At 33.2% G+C, this 13,360-nt stretch overlaps 1 protein-coding gene across 1 annotated transcript; it reads left to right on the top strand.

Moving 5' to 3' along the window:
* Nucleotides 1–9,829: 9,829 nt before the first annotated feature.
* LOC146942790 (EPIDERMAL PATTERNING FACTOR-like protein 2) lies at nucleotides 9,830–10,875 on the top strand. Its single transcript, XM_085756873.1, has 3 exons — nucleotides 9,830–10,166; nucleotides 10,279–10,313; nucleotides 10,445–10,875. Exons 1-3 carry the CDS (start codon nucleotides 10,067–10,069, stop codon nucleotides 10,694–10,696), a joined length of 387 nt encoding a protein of 128 aa, XP_085612999.1. The 5' UTR covers nucleotides 9,830–10,066; the 3' UTR covers nucleotides 10,697–10,875.
* Nucleotides 10,876–13,360: the final 2,485 nt, after the last annotated feature.

Consider the following 13,360-nt stretch of genomic DNA (forward strand, 5'->3'; position numbering starts at 1 on the left):
TAAAAATTGACAATAACTATTTAAAAAAGTTGGGCACAACACGTTTTAAAAAGTTAATTTTATTCATAATTGATTGTATACAAAATAGATTAATAATGTCTTTTTCAATGTAAACAAATAAGTTATTTGCAAAAAAACTCATTATATGTTTAATTTGTTTCTGACTATTGTTTTGACAATTTTTATTCTTACAAAAGTTTTCTCCATATCTGTTATTGAGACCGAAAATGTTAAACTAATACACATAAATCTATCGGTCTCCGTAGTAATTTCTCAACTTTCCTATTTATGTTAATTTTTAACAAATAAATTTGTCTGGGGTAGCTAAATATTTTTTATTTGGGGTAGCTAAATATAAAAACATACCAACCTATTCAAGAATAATATTTTTTTTGGGGTAGCCATGGCTACCTCATGCCAATGAAGGGAACCGCCCCTGCAAATAACCTGCATCACTTAAATCCAAATCACCGATGAAAATCAAATTGATTTGATTTACTTCTGCGATGTAATTGGAAAATAAATTGCTTAATGAATTGAAAAATAAGAAGCTTTTGCAATGGAATTGGAAAAAACTTTTGCGATTGACTTGGAGGTACTCTTCATCAAAGCTTAAAACACTTGTAAAAAAAAAAAATAGCATCAGCTCCATGAAATTGACGAGATGGATGTAGGTGATAGAGTGCCCATAACCCACGCGATGTTTTATTGAAATTTTTTAATCTCAGCCGCTTAATATATCTAATGGTTGTAATTAATAGTTCTCGTTTCTCACAATAGATATTGGTTCTCACCGGATACGCTCCCTATATATATATATATATATATATATATATATATATATATATATATATATATATATATATATATATATATATATATATATATATATATATATATATATATATAGGGGTTTGCTACAATAGACCCACTCATTTTTATGAAGGTCTATTTTAGCAACCAACACCTTTTCACTTGGACACAAAAACCCTTGTTTTTGTTTTTTGGAAAAACTAAAACTAAAGGGTGCAAATGTCATTTTAATTTAAATGTTAGATTTTATTTTTATTTCTATTTATTTTTACGAGAAGCTTCAAAGTCCATTCTCTTTCTTCCTTCATTGTTTTTACAGACTTTCTTCATTCTGTTTTTTTTACAGATCCTTCTTCAAATTAAACAAATTGGTTATTGGAAAATTTCTTAGTTCCGTGGGATCATTTCCGAAATTGAAGTGGCAGGGGAATGGTTATAAAAAACTGAAAACAGTGGATCATCATAAAGAAACTAATAGTGCTACTAATTACAATGGCTGAATTGAATAGGTTGAGCCCTCATTCTGCTTTTGTTGTTTTGCTCATTGTTGAAACTTCCTTGTGTGATTTTTATTGCAGTTGTTGAATTACTAACATTGTGTTTCTTTATTTAGTTTTTTTTTTTTATTGAAAAAGGGAAAGAAACAATGCATGTTACGAAAGAAGTAAAAGTAGCCTCAATAGTTCTGATGAATGCTATGACAAGCATCTATGTGGATGGTGTGGTGCTATTCAGAGACAGCTTCAAAGATCTCAATACAAAATGCAATATAGTCGGCATGTTCGAATAATTATCCCACAATGGTTTGTTTAATTTGAAGAAGGATCTGTAAAAAGACATAAAATGAAGAAAGTCTGTAAAAACAATGAAGGAAGAAAGAGAATGGACTTTTAAGCTTCTCGTAAAAATAAATAGAAATAAAAATAAAATCTAACATTTAAATTAAAATGACATTTGCACCCTTTAGTTTTAGTTTTTCCAAAAAACAAAAACAAGGGTTTTTGTGTCCAAGTGAAAAGGTGTTGGTTGCTAAAATAGACCTTCATGAAAATGAGTGGGTCTATTGTAGCAAACCTCATATATATATATATATATATATATATATATATATATATATATATATATATATATATATCATTTCACTTATATGTTGTTCAACGTCGACTATTTGATCAATGTTAGACCTCTAACTCATCAATCATTTAAATTCAACCTCGTACCCCCTCCATAATTCTAAGACTAACTTTCCATTTTTGCTTATAAATAGAGATGGAGTAGTTTTCATCCATTTTTGCTTACAAGGACCTAAACAATATTTAGCGTTTGAGTAAAAAGATAGTGTTTTCTGTAATAAAAAAAAAGTTATTTTAACCCTATATTAATTTTGTTGTTTGCATAATATAGTGTAATTTTTAATTCTATAATTTTAACCCTACATTGATAGCAATTGAGAATGATCTTTTGAAGAAAATACGGCACGAAGTTGATGATTTTGCTTCAAAAAGTTTTAAAATGATTACTCTTTTTAAGTAGTTAGAAGATTAATATTATCTTGAAGTTGTATTTTGATGTTATTGATAACAAGATGGTTCTTTTTTTATGTTTTTTTTTAAGGGATGGTTCTTTTTTATTTTATTTACATTGATGACTCTTTTTGATGTTATTGTCAAGTTTTTAATATTTACAATTTAAATAAAAGAGGAATCTTTTAGCATATTTGTGTTTTTTTATTAGGGATTTAATTTTTAAAATTAGAACAGAACTTCCAAATTGTTTAAGAGAATAGTTAGGACCCTATCTCTTTACAATTATTTTTTGAGTGAATGATATCTCTTGTAGTACAAGTATTTCTTTAAAGAGAATAAATTTGACCATGTCTTTCCATTCTAATGGAGACATTTTATTTGGTTAGAACTCGGAGTTTGAGGACTGCGTATGCATCCTATCTAATTACCACATGTATGCATGCATGTATCATAAGCTTTAATTTGTTAAATACTTCGAGTAACTAGTTGTAAGTGGAGGACCAAACCAACAAATTACCCATTTATGTAATGTAATAGATTCCAATGCATGCCCGTGAGTTGCTTTACTTGGAAAATATAAGGCATACTTGGCGTGTCCAAATAGAGCTGAACATTATTTTTCCCCCCGCTCAAGAAGGATACATACACACACAAAGATTAAAAATGAAAAGTGTGATAAATTAATTATTGAATGAAGTGTTGATAAAGTTCCTTTGGTTTTTCTCTTGTCTTTTGTTATTTGCATTTCGCAATAGTTTGCTCTGTGCGGGCCGTGGCAATAACTGTATGCCATTGCCTGCAGTTTAAGATTTGTCCCTATTGTATGATATATGCAACTTGTAGTTTCTGAGGAGGCTCAATAAACGAGATACTCCTACCTAGCTGTGTCTGTGTGTGTGTGTCTTAGTGAGGTCCTTGGTTATGCCCTTTCTTTCTCTCAAACGTCCAACATTGAGAATCCATCCTTTTTGTAGTCCTGCCTCATCAATTGATGGGGAAATAATTGGGATGGGAGGTAAAACTTTTTAAAGAGAGGTGTATGACACTGTAATTCTATAATTGCTAGGTGGTAAACTGTCCTATATGGTTTATGATAAAGAATTTTTAAACTTTTTGGTCAAAAAAAGTTATACAATATTGAGTAATTAAAATCACATAATTTAAAAGTGATAAAAGGATATTTCTATTATCATACTTTTTTACGTAATTCTAAACTCCAAATGAACATTTATAAATTCAAGTGATTGAGTTGAAGTAATTAATGATCTTCGTGTTTTTGATGGCTTAAACTTGAAATGTCTCTAATTTTATAGGAACTAAAAACATATTTAGTTTAAAAAAATACTATGTAACTTTTTAAGTGAATTAGATTGCGATAGCTCCTTGAGTCAGAGTATGTTTCAAGATTCATAGTATTAGGAAAGAAGAGAAATGAGAGTAAAATGATTTGTTATTGATGAAATGAGGGTTACAACTAGTATATATACAAGTAGCTAGGAGTATAGTAAGCTATCATGTGCATACAATAGAGCATATAAACCCTAGCTGCTATAACTTGTGCAACAAGTAATGGACCACTAAGTGATCTCAGGATCACTGTGTAATATCCCCCCACAAGTTGGAGGTTGATAAATGTTTATCAAGCCCAACTTGGATAATAAAGCATGAAACGTCTTGGGAAGCAATGCTTTAGTGAAGAAATCAGCAACTTGGTCTTGAGAAGAAACTGGAAGCAACTTGAGTATACCAGAATGAAGCTTTTCTCTAATCAAATGACAATCACTCTCTAAATGTTTAGTCCTCTCATGAAACACAGGGTTAGATGCAATGTGAATGGCACTCTGATTGTCACAATAAAGCACAGGAAGCTTGGTACAGGAGACATGCAAATCTCTGAGAAGGTACAGAATCCACTGAAGCTCACAAGTAGCAGATGCAAGAGCTCTATATTCAGCCTCAGAAGAAGATCTGGATACAGTGATCTGCTTCTTTGTCCTCCTTGAAATAAGAGAGCTTCCTAAAAAGAAACACTGACCAGAAATTGATTTTCTAGTGTCAAGACAGCCAGCCCAATCTGCATCTGAAAAACCTTGGAGGGCAAGAGAAGTGTTTCTGGGAAAGAACAAACCATTGCCTGGACAACCCTTGAGGTATTTTAAGACTCTGAGAGCTGCATGGTGATGAGCTTGAGTTGGTTTAGAGAGAAATTGGCTCAGTTGCTGGGTGATGAAAGTAATGTCTGGCCTGGTAGTGTTAAGATATAACAGTCTACCTACCAATCTTCTATAGGCAGGAATATCATCATAGAGAGGACCAGAATCATGATGAAGCTTAACTGATGAATCTGAAGGAGTGGATACAGGTTTGGAACCTATAGTACCTGAATCATCAAGTAAGTCCAAGCAATACTTTCTCTGACACAGAGAAATCCCTGATTTGGAATGTGCAACTTCAATGCCTAAGAAGTATTTTAACTGACCCAAATCCTTGATTTTAAACAATGAATCCAAAACACATTTGATGTGAGTGAATTCCTGAAGAGAGTTGCCTGCAAGTATGATGTCATCCACATAAACCAAAAGAATAGTAAATGAGGATGATGTTTTCTTCACAAACAAGGAATGATCAGAGGCTGCCTGAATATAATCATGTTGCATGAGAGTGGAAGTTAATCTTTCATACCACTTCCTACTGGCCTGTTTCAAACCATACAAGGACTTCTGCAGTTTACAAACTTGATTTGGTTTATCAGTCTTAATGCCAGGTGGAACTATCATGTATACATCTTCTTGAAGTTCACCATGAAGAAAGGCATTATTAACATCAAGCTGATGAATGTGCCAGTTATGAATTGAAGATAAAGCAATGACCAGTCTCACAGTTGTAAGCTTGGCAACTGGAGAATATGTGTCAAAGTAATCCAAACCTTCAATCTGATTGTATCCTTTGGAAACAAGCCTAGCTTTGTATCTCTCAATGGAACCATCAGCATGAAACTTGATTTTATATATCCATCTGCAACCAATAGGCTTGACATTTGGAGGTAAATCCACAAGTTTCCAAGTACCAGTTTTCTCAAGAGCTTGAAGTTCAGCTTGCATAGCATTCTTCCAACAATCAAATTTACTTGCTTCAGCATATGATGTGGGCTCAGATTGAGAGTGAAGGGACATAACAAAAGAAGAATGAGTATTAGATAACATGTGATGAGAAACATAATGTGAAATTGGATATGTGGATGCATGAATGTTATTGCAAACATAATCTTGCAAATAAGAGGGAGTAGTAATATTTCTGGTGGAATATCTGGGAACAAAAGGAGCAACAGTTGAGAGGAAGGGACAGATTCAACAATAGGAGGAGGTTGTGAAGAAGAAGTAGTAGTAGGTGGAGAAATAATGTCATCAAAAATGGGAGGTTGTGAAGGAGAAGTGTCAACAGAAGGAGAAGGAGAGTGATGAGAGAAATACTCCCAATCAGGTGAAGTAGAAGAAGGTGAATGAGGATAAGGGATATGATTTTCATGGAAGGTCACATGCCTAGAGACAAAAATTTCTCTGGAATGGAGATCATATAATGTGAAACCTTTATAACCTGCCTTGTAACCCAAGAAAATGGATTTTCTAGCTCTAGGTTGTAACTTTGTTCTATGAGATTGTAAGGTGGAAGCATAACAAAGGCATCCAAAAACTTTGAACAAAGAAATGTTAGGAAGTTTATGATGAAGCATGAAATAAGGGGAGTGATTTTGTAAGATAGGTGTGGGAACTCTATTAATAAGGAAGACTGCATGGTGAATAGCATAAAACCAAAAAGAGGGTGGAAGTTTGGATTGATACAATAAGGCTCTTCCAACATTTAAAATATGTTGATGTTTTCTTTCAACCCTACCATTTTGTTGTGGGGTTTCAACACAAGATTTTTGATGAATAATACCATGAGATGCATAAAATGAAGGTAAATTGAATTCAGGGCCATTATCAGATCTTATGAACTTGGGGGTTGTATGAAAATGATTTTTAATCATGAGAATGAAGTTCTGGACATGACTAGATACTTCAGATTTGGTTTTAAGAAGAATAACCCAAAGGAATCTGCTATGGTCATCTAAAATGGTAAGAAAGTACCTATGTCCATGCACAGAAGTGACAGATAAAGGACCCCAAATGTCTAAATGTACAAGTTCAAAATTGATGGAAGCATATGAAGAACTAGAGATAAAAGGTAAATGCTTATGCTTGGCAAAATGACAAAGATCACAAGTATCTTTATTATTGAAAGTAATATCAGGATACAAAAGAGACATTTTGGAAAGTCTTTGATTAGACAAATGACCAAGTCTAAAGTGCCACAAGGCATCATTAGGTACAAAATGATCATTTTTATTACAACTGAAAGGTAAAATAACATTGCAAGAAGCACTAGAAACAGAAAGTGACTCAATATTTGAAGCCTTGCATGAAGGATAAAACTTGTACAAGCCATCCACTTGTTTAGCCAAACCAATCATCTTCAAAGACTGTGTGTCATGTATGATACATTTGTCAAGATAAAATTGAAAGAAACAAGACAATGATTCACATACTTTGGCTACAGAAATAAGGTTGAGTTTAAAATGAGGTGAATAGAGAACATGATGCAATGTAAACTTGGGATTGAAAGAGACAGTGCCAGCATGATAAGCTAATACCAAATTACCATTAGGTAAAGAGACATACATAGGTTTGATTCTATAAAATGAACTGAAATATGAAAGATCACAACAAATATGCTCATTTGCACCTGAGTCAATGAGCCAAAAAGAAGGTTTACTTGTGGAAGAAGAAACAGAAGCAGATATACTTGCAGAAGCATCAGGTGTTGCAATGCTGGTGGAAGTGACATGATTTGAAGTAGCTTGTGAAGGAGGAGATGCTGAAACAACTAAGTTTGATTGTTGTAGCATGGATACAAGCTGAGCAAGCTGCTCTTGAGAGAAACCAGCAGATAAAGAACTTGCAGAAGCACCTGAACCAGAAGAAGATGAAGTACCAGTTTCCATATCTTCTTGACAAGCAGCATTTGCATTGGCACGAGGCATGGATCTATTGTTAACATTGGGGTAACCATGCTTCATGTAGCGAAAATCCACAGTATGATTTGTACGGTTGCAGAAAGTACAAAACCTAGTTGGTTTATTACCATAGGAACCTTTACCACGCCCTTGAGGTTTCCTTGATTCAGAAGCATTAATTTGAACAGAGGAATCTTCAGAAACACTTAATGAAGTGAGAGAAGCATGATTACTCTCCTCTTGAACAACCAAAGAGTAAACCTTGTTCAAAGAAGGAAGAGGATCAAGAAGAAGAACTTGAGTTCTCACCACAGAAAACTGATCATTCAAACCAGTTAAAAACTGCATTATTTGATCTTCATTTCTATGATACTTAGCAGTTCTTGAAGCAACACAACGACAGGGATGAACACAAACACAGTTAGGGATTGGTCTGTGTGAAGATAACTCTTCCCAAAGAGATTTCATTTCAGTGAAATACTCTAAAACACTCTTAGAACCTTGCTTCAAGTTGTTAATTGATGAACGCAAATTTGCAATACGAATACGATCAACTTTGGAAAATCTTTCTTTCAGATCAAGCCATACCTCAAGAGCAGTGTCACAAAACACAATAGTTGGTGCAATAGATTCTGGCACCGAATTGATGAGCCAAGATTGAACCAGATGATTACAACGTTCCCAAGCTGAACGATTCAAATCATCTTCATCGGGCATTGGAATTGAACCATTGATGAAACCTAATTTGTTCTTCGTTCCTAAAGAACGCTCAACAGTGCGGCTCCATGCAATGTAATTGGAACCAGTAAGCTTAGGAGTAATAGAAAGAGAATTAGGATTCTCACTAGGATGAACGAAGTAAACAGATTCAGTATCAGGAGATGAATTACGAGGCGCCATGGAAATTAAGAGAAGAATTCAAGTTGCAGAAAAACAGAGTATGAAAAAGCTTCAATGAAGAAGATGAAGAAAAGCAAGAAATTGGTGCAACTGTGAAAATCAACGGCGTAACAAGGTTGAAACAACCACAAGAAGCAAGAATCACGGTGGAAAACAAGAATCAACACCGGAAAGAACAAGAACCAACGATCAAAATGATGATCGGAGAAGAAAGTGCAGCGGAGAAAAACGGTTACAAAACCGTTATTGGATCGTAACAACCTTTCTCCTATGGAGAAAAGGCTCATGATACCATATTAGGAAAGAAGAGAAATGAGAGTAAAATGATTTGTTATTGATGAAATGAGGGTTACAACTAGCATATATACAAGTAGCTAGGAGTATAGTAAGCTATCATGTGCATACAATAGAGCATATAAACCCTAGCTGCTATAACTTGTGCAACAAGTAATGGACCACTAAGTGATCTCAGGATCACTGTGTAATTCCAAAAATCTAGGTTGCGATAGCTCCTTGAGTCAGAGTATGTTTCAAGATTCATAGAGCATCAACTAAGGTGCTTAGAGCAATTCCAACAACTTTTTCACCCGGTCTATCAAAGTGTACCAACAAAATATCAACTATTTATCCGTTCATTATTGGAGTCCGCCAACTTGAAGTGTATAGTTGCTTCAACAAGCAACTTTCATGAGGCAAAAGATGATATAAGACCCAATATAAATAAAATATTAATATATGAGTTAGAGTTGTGAACCCAATATGCGTTCATAAGAGATGCTCTATTAGAGCAAAAAATAGTTGCTTCAAGATAATGTGATTTTATGGACTTCACTTAAGATACTAGAAATTGGGCCAAGGCGCAAGCCTAGGCGGACTCCTTGCCCATCTCTCGTACGCGCCTAGTCCACATACACCAACTACACACATAGGATCCTTGCGATCCGTAACGCCTCCCAACATCAATATCCCTCAACGGTAGCCAATTTAGTCTATTTAAATCTATCGTTCGTAACAACTTTGTTGAGGCTTTCCAACGACTATCTTCTCAACCATATACGTTCCTTCACTGCAAAGCTACGTACAAACTCTGCTTAAAACATCTTTCATTATTGCTCTCTTACTAATTAGAACGCCAACGTACTTGTAAATACTCTCAACTTTCAACTAAACAAATCATTGTTCCAAGCTTGATCAATCACTCTCGAACACCTTAAATCACTAATGTTGGGTTGCACCATTAAAAATGTTCTTAAAAATATTATCCATCAGATAAATCCTTACATCGACAACGAAAGTTAAACTCTCGTTTTGTAAGCTATGAATCGATTGATTATATGGACTATCATATGCTGGGAAACTGCCAAATAATTTGTGAACTAGCAAATATCTACAAATTAGATTACTACAATATTAGCACATGTTCATTTTAATAGTATATTTTTGAATTAGTTGTATGACAGGTCGTGCACTGCACTGGTTGAATATGACGTGAACAATGTATTATAGAGGGGTGGCATTCAATATCTGACCCATTTTAGGACTCCTTTTTCAGAATATCAGTTTCACTGCCTTCTCAGCTGCCACATATCCCCTTCTCTCTCTTTCTAATTTCTATCCCTCCTCCACACACGTACATTCACTGTTCCATTCTACCAAATCTCATTTATTTCTCTCTTCTATCAAGTTTTTAGCAATATATATAATTTATTCTCACTCAAAACAATATATTAACTGCTCCCTTCCTCTGCCTCTTTACTTTACATACCCTGAGAAAATGAGCAGAACTAGTAAAATGAGTCTCAGCTGTCGCAAGTATACACAAATAATCATATACATCATTCTCTTTGCTTCAACTTCCATTTTCATGGCTCAAGGTTAGTCTATTTACCTTGCTTGCTTCTATAATCCAATATGATGTTCTATTCAATATTCCAAGTTGTAATATTCTTATTTTTAACCATGTCTATAAAATTATTATCTATGCAGGAAGACCAATTTCCAATCTCAATGAAGTTGCAAAGGTATTACTCATAAATCATATATATATATATATATATATATATATATATATATATATATATATATATATATATATATATTTTATATCTCTATGGTTCCATTATATCTCAATATATATTTTATGCATGTGCAGAATAGCATGGAAGAGAATGGATCAATGCTAGCTGAGAAACTTCAAATAGGGTCAAGGCCTCCAAAGTGTGAAAGAAGATGTAGAAGTTGTGTGCATTGTGAAGCAGTTCAAGTACCTATTGTACCATCAAAAGTTCAAATCCATAGAAGCCATTATGATTCAGCAGCTTATTCATCAAGAGGGGATGGTCTTTCAAACTACAAACCTATAAGTTGGAAGTGCAAATGTGGGGACTACTTTTTCAACCCTTAATTGACTCAAAATTGGATCGCCCATATTTATTTATTTTGGAATAAATAAATACTCCAAGTAGTATATATTAATTAATTTTTGTCTCTCTCTATCTCTCAGCATGTTGCCTCTCACCTTGTATATGGTAGATATTTGGCAACTATAGTACATATTAATTTATGACTTCTTTTTGCTTTAAAGACTCGTTTGTAAGCATTTGTTATTTCTCTCTGTTTCCCTTTTTTCATTATTATGTATTGCAATTTCAGATTAGAAATTACTAGCATGTTATTGCATTTGTTAAGTGAAAATGTGAAATGGTAAGATGAGATTTTACTAAGATTGCATAAAGAAGAAGTGAAGAAGAGGAGAAGTAGTGCAGTGTGTCAGAGAGAGAGAGAGAGTTGTGTTTTCGTATCCTACAAGATTAAGATTTATGCATCAGGATGATTGATGATATGAGCTAAAAAGCAACCGACCTCGAAGGAATAGAGAGTGGATACGACAGCAACAGCACATATACTATTTACTATAGCCTAGGTAGGATCTCTCATTACTCACTAATGTTCTTTCTTTCTCATTGGTTACGTTTGTTTTGTTGGATTCAAACTTACCTTAGCTGACACAAATATTTCAGTGATAACAACAAAACGTAGTACTAATTAATTTTCAAAGTTGGATTTGGTGGGTTGAACCAATTTCTGTCTAATTAACATCATGAATGCCAAACACATGATTGTGTTAAAAATGTAAATGTAAATTGTTTTTCTTAGAAAATATTTTAGTGCACATTTTTGTAGTATCAATCAAATTCTAACTAGTATGTGAGTATTATTAATTTTTTGTTAAATTAATGTACTGTACTTGTATCTTAACTTGTAGTACAATAGTATCACTTTTCCGGAAACAAGTATTGTTTTTTTTAATGAATCAATTCTGATAACTTAGTATCAGTAACATATCTTTACCTAACATTGAAGGAGAGAAAGACTTGGGTGATTCTCTCAGTTAGTTGCATTCACTTTTTATTTTCTCTCACTTTTGGTATTATTATTCACTCATAGTCTCATTTTCCCCTTTCCAGTTAGTTTTTCAACACTTTTGCTTAGCTGACACAATTATTTCAGTGTTGAACATTTAAGATGATGCATAAAATTAGCTAGCTATGTACCTGAGAGAAGTAAAGGTAAATATAATGGAAGTGGGATTTGGTTGCGTTGGATCAGTTTTTGGTTTAGGAAGGCATAATAATAACACCAGGACTGCTAAACACACAAATTTAAAAATCAAATATAAAAAATGTCATGATATTTAATAATTTGATATCTGTGATATTAGTTGTAATCACATACATTTAAATCAACAATGGTTGTTCGATCAAGATCAAACAATTTAAATTTAATTTCGGTATTTTAAATAATGAAATAAAAACAAAGCTTTCTCATGATCATATGGAATCTAAGTTTCCAAAACTTTAGAGCACCAGGGTTAAAGTAAAATATTTTTATTGAACTCACAAAAAAATTTATAGACAAAAATTGTTACACTTGTATTTTTTTTGGCACAATCCTTACATTTTTTTTATCTTCAAGCAGCCTATCAATTAAAAATTCATTTTTTAAAGGTGAATAAGTGAGATCTCCCTATCAATTTAGCTTAACTCACGGGGACAATCCTTACACTTTTGTTATTGTGTTACTTAATACCCATTTTTCAAGTTTAAATTTAGTGTTTACTTACAAAGCTTTTAATTAGTGTCATTACTTCCTAAAATGGTTACTTTAAAATTTACAATTTTCTATTAATAAAAATGTCTCTTAATAAGTGTATTCAAAAGCCTAATATTGAGGGAGGACAACAAATAGCTTATTCTTACTTCTAAGTTGGATTGCATATTTGCATTCACTTTGTGTGTCTTCTTTTGGTCCATACACTGTAAAGTAATTTAATGTCACTCTTTATTTGCTGCTTACACTATAGTACCAAATTATAAGGAATACTTGCCATTCAATTTTGTCATCAGTATACTTTGATTAGGCTGCAATCCCGGGTTCATAGCTATACAAGCTTGTCATCACTCATGGACAAATTCAAACCGATGTTCATGGAATTTTCTTGGAGCCACTACAACTTCAATTTGAAATTAAAATGTGAGTGATTGCTCCATCTAGAAATGAGTTCAATAAAAGATTTTTCTTCGGATTCTATGTATAAGAGAAAGTTCGGTCAACATAAATTGATGTATTTAGTTCAAAATTTAGACTACACATAAAGACATATTATTTTTTAATAAAATCGCATATTCTATCGAGGACCTCAAAATTTGCAAATTCCACCATCACTTCGATTGACATTCATACAGGGTCAGCATGTAAGTGCAACAAGGCCCTTGGCAGAGGGCCTTCAACTTAGAGGACATCAAAATTTAAAAAGAGGAAAAAACATTGTACCTACGGCCAAAATCCGTCTCTAAATATTCTTTTTCCGTAGGTAAAAGTCCTAAGACCAATTTTGCTTTCAATTGTGCATTGTCTATAGATAAATGTCTATTTATCTATAGGTAAAAGTCATATTTAAATCACTGTTCATACATTTTTAACTACAACTTAGTTGTCTGTCACTATAAGTCGTGTTATATATATTTTTTTTTGATTCTTTTTATACATAAAATTGTCAAGATTATAA

The sequence above is a fragment of the Medicago sativa genome, chromosome 3, assembly GCF_051527215.1.
Source record: "Medicago sativa cultivar Bolivia chromosome 3, Bolivia_mono, whole genome shotgun sequence".
Classification (NCBI taxonomy): domain Eukaryota; kingdom Viridiplantae; phylum Streptophyta; class Magnoliopsida; order Fabales; family Fabaceae; genus Medicago; species Medicago sativa.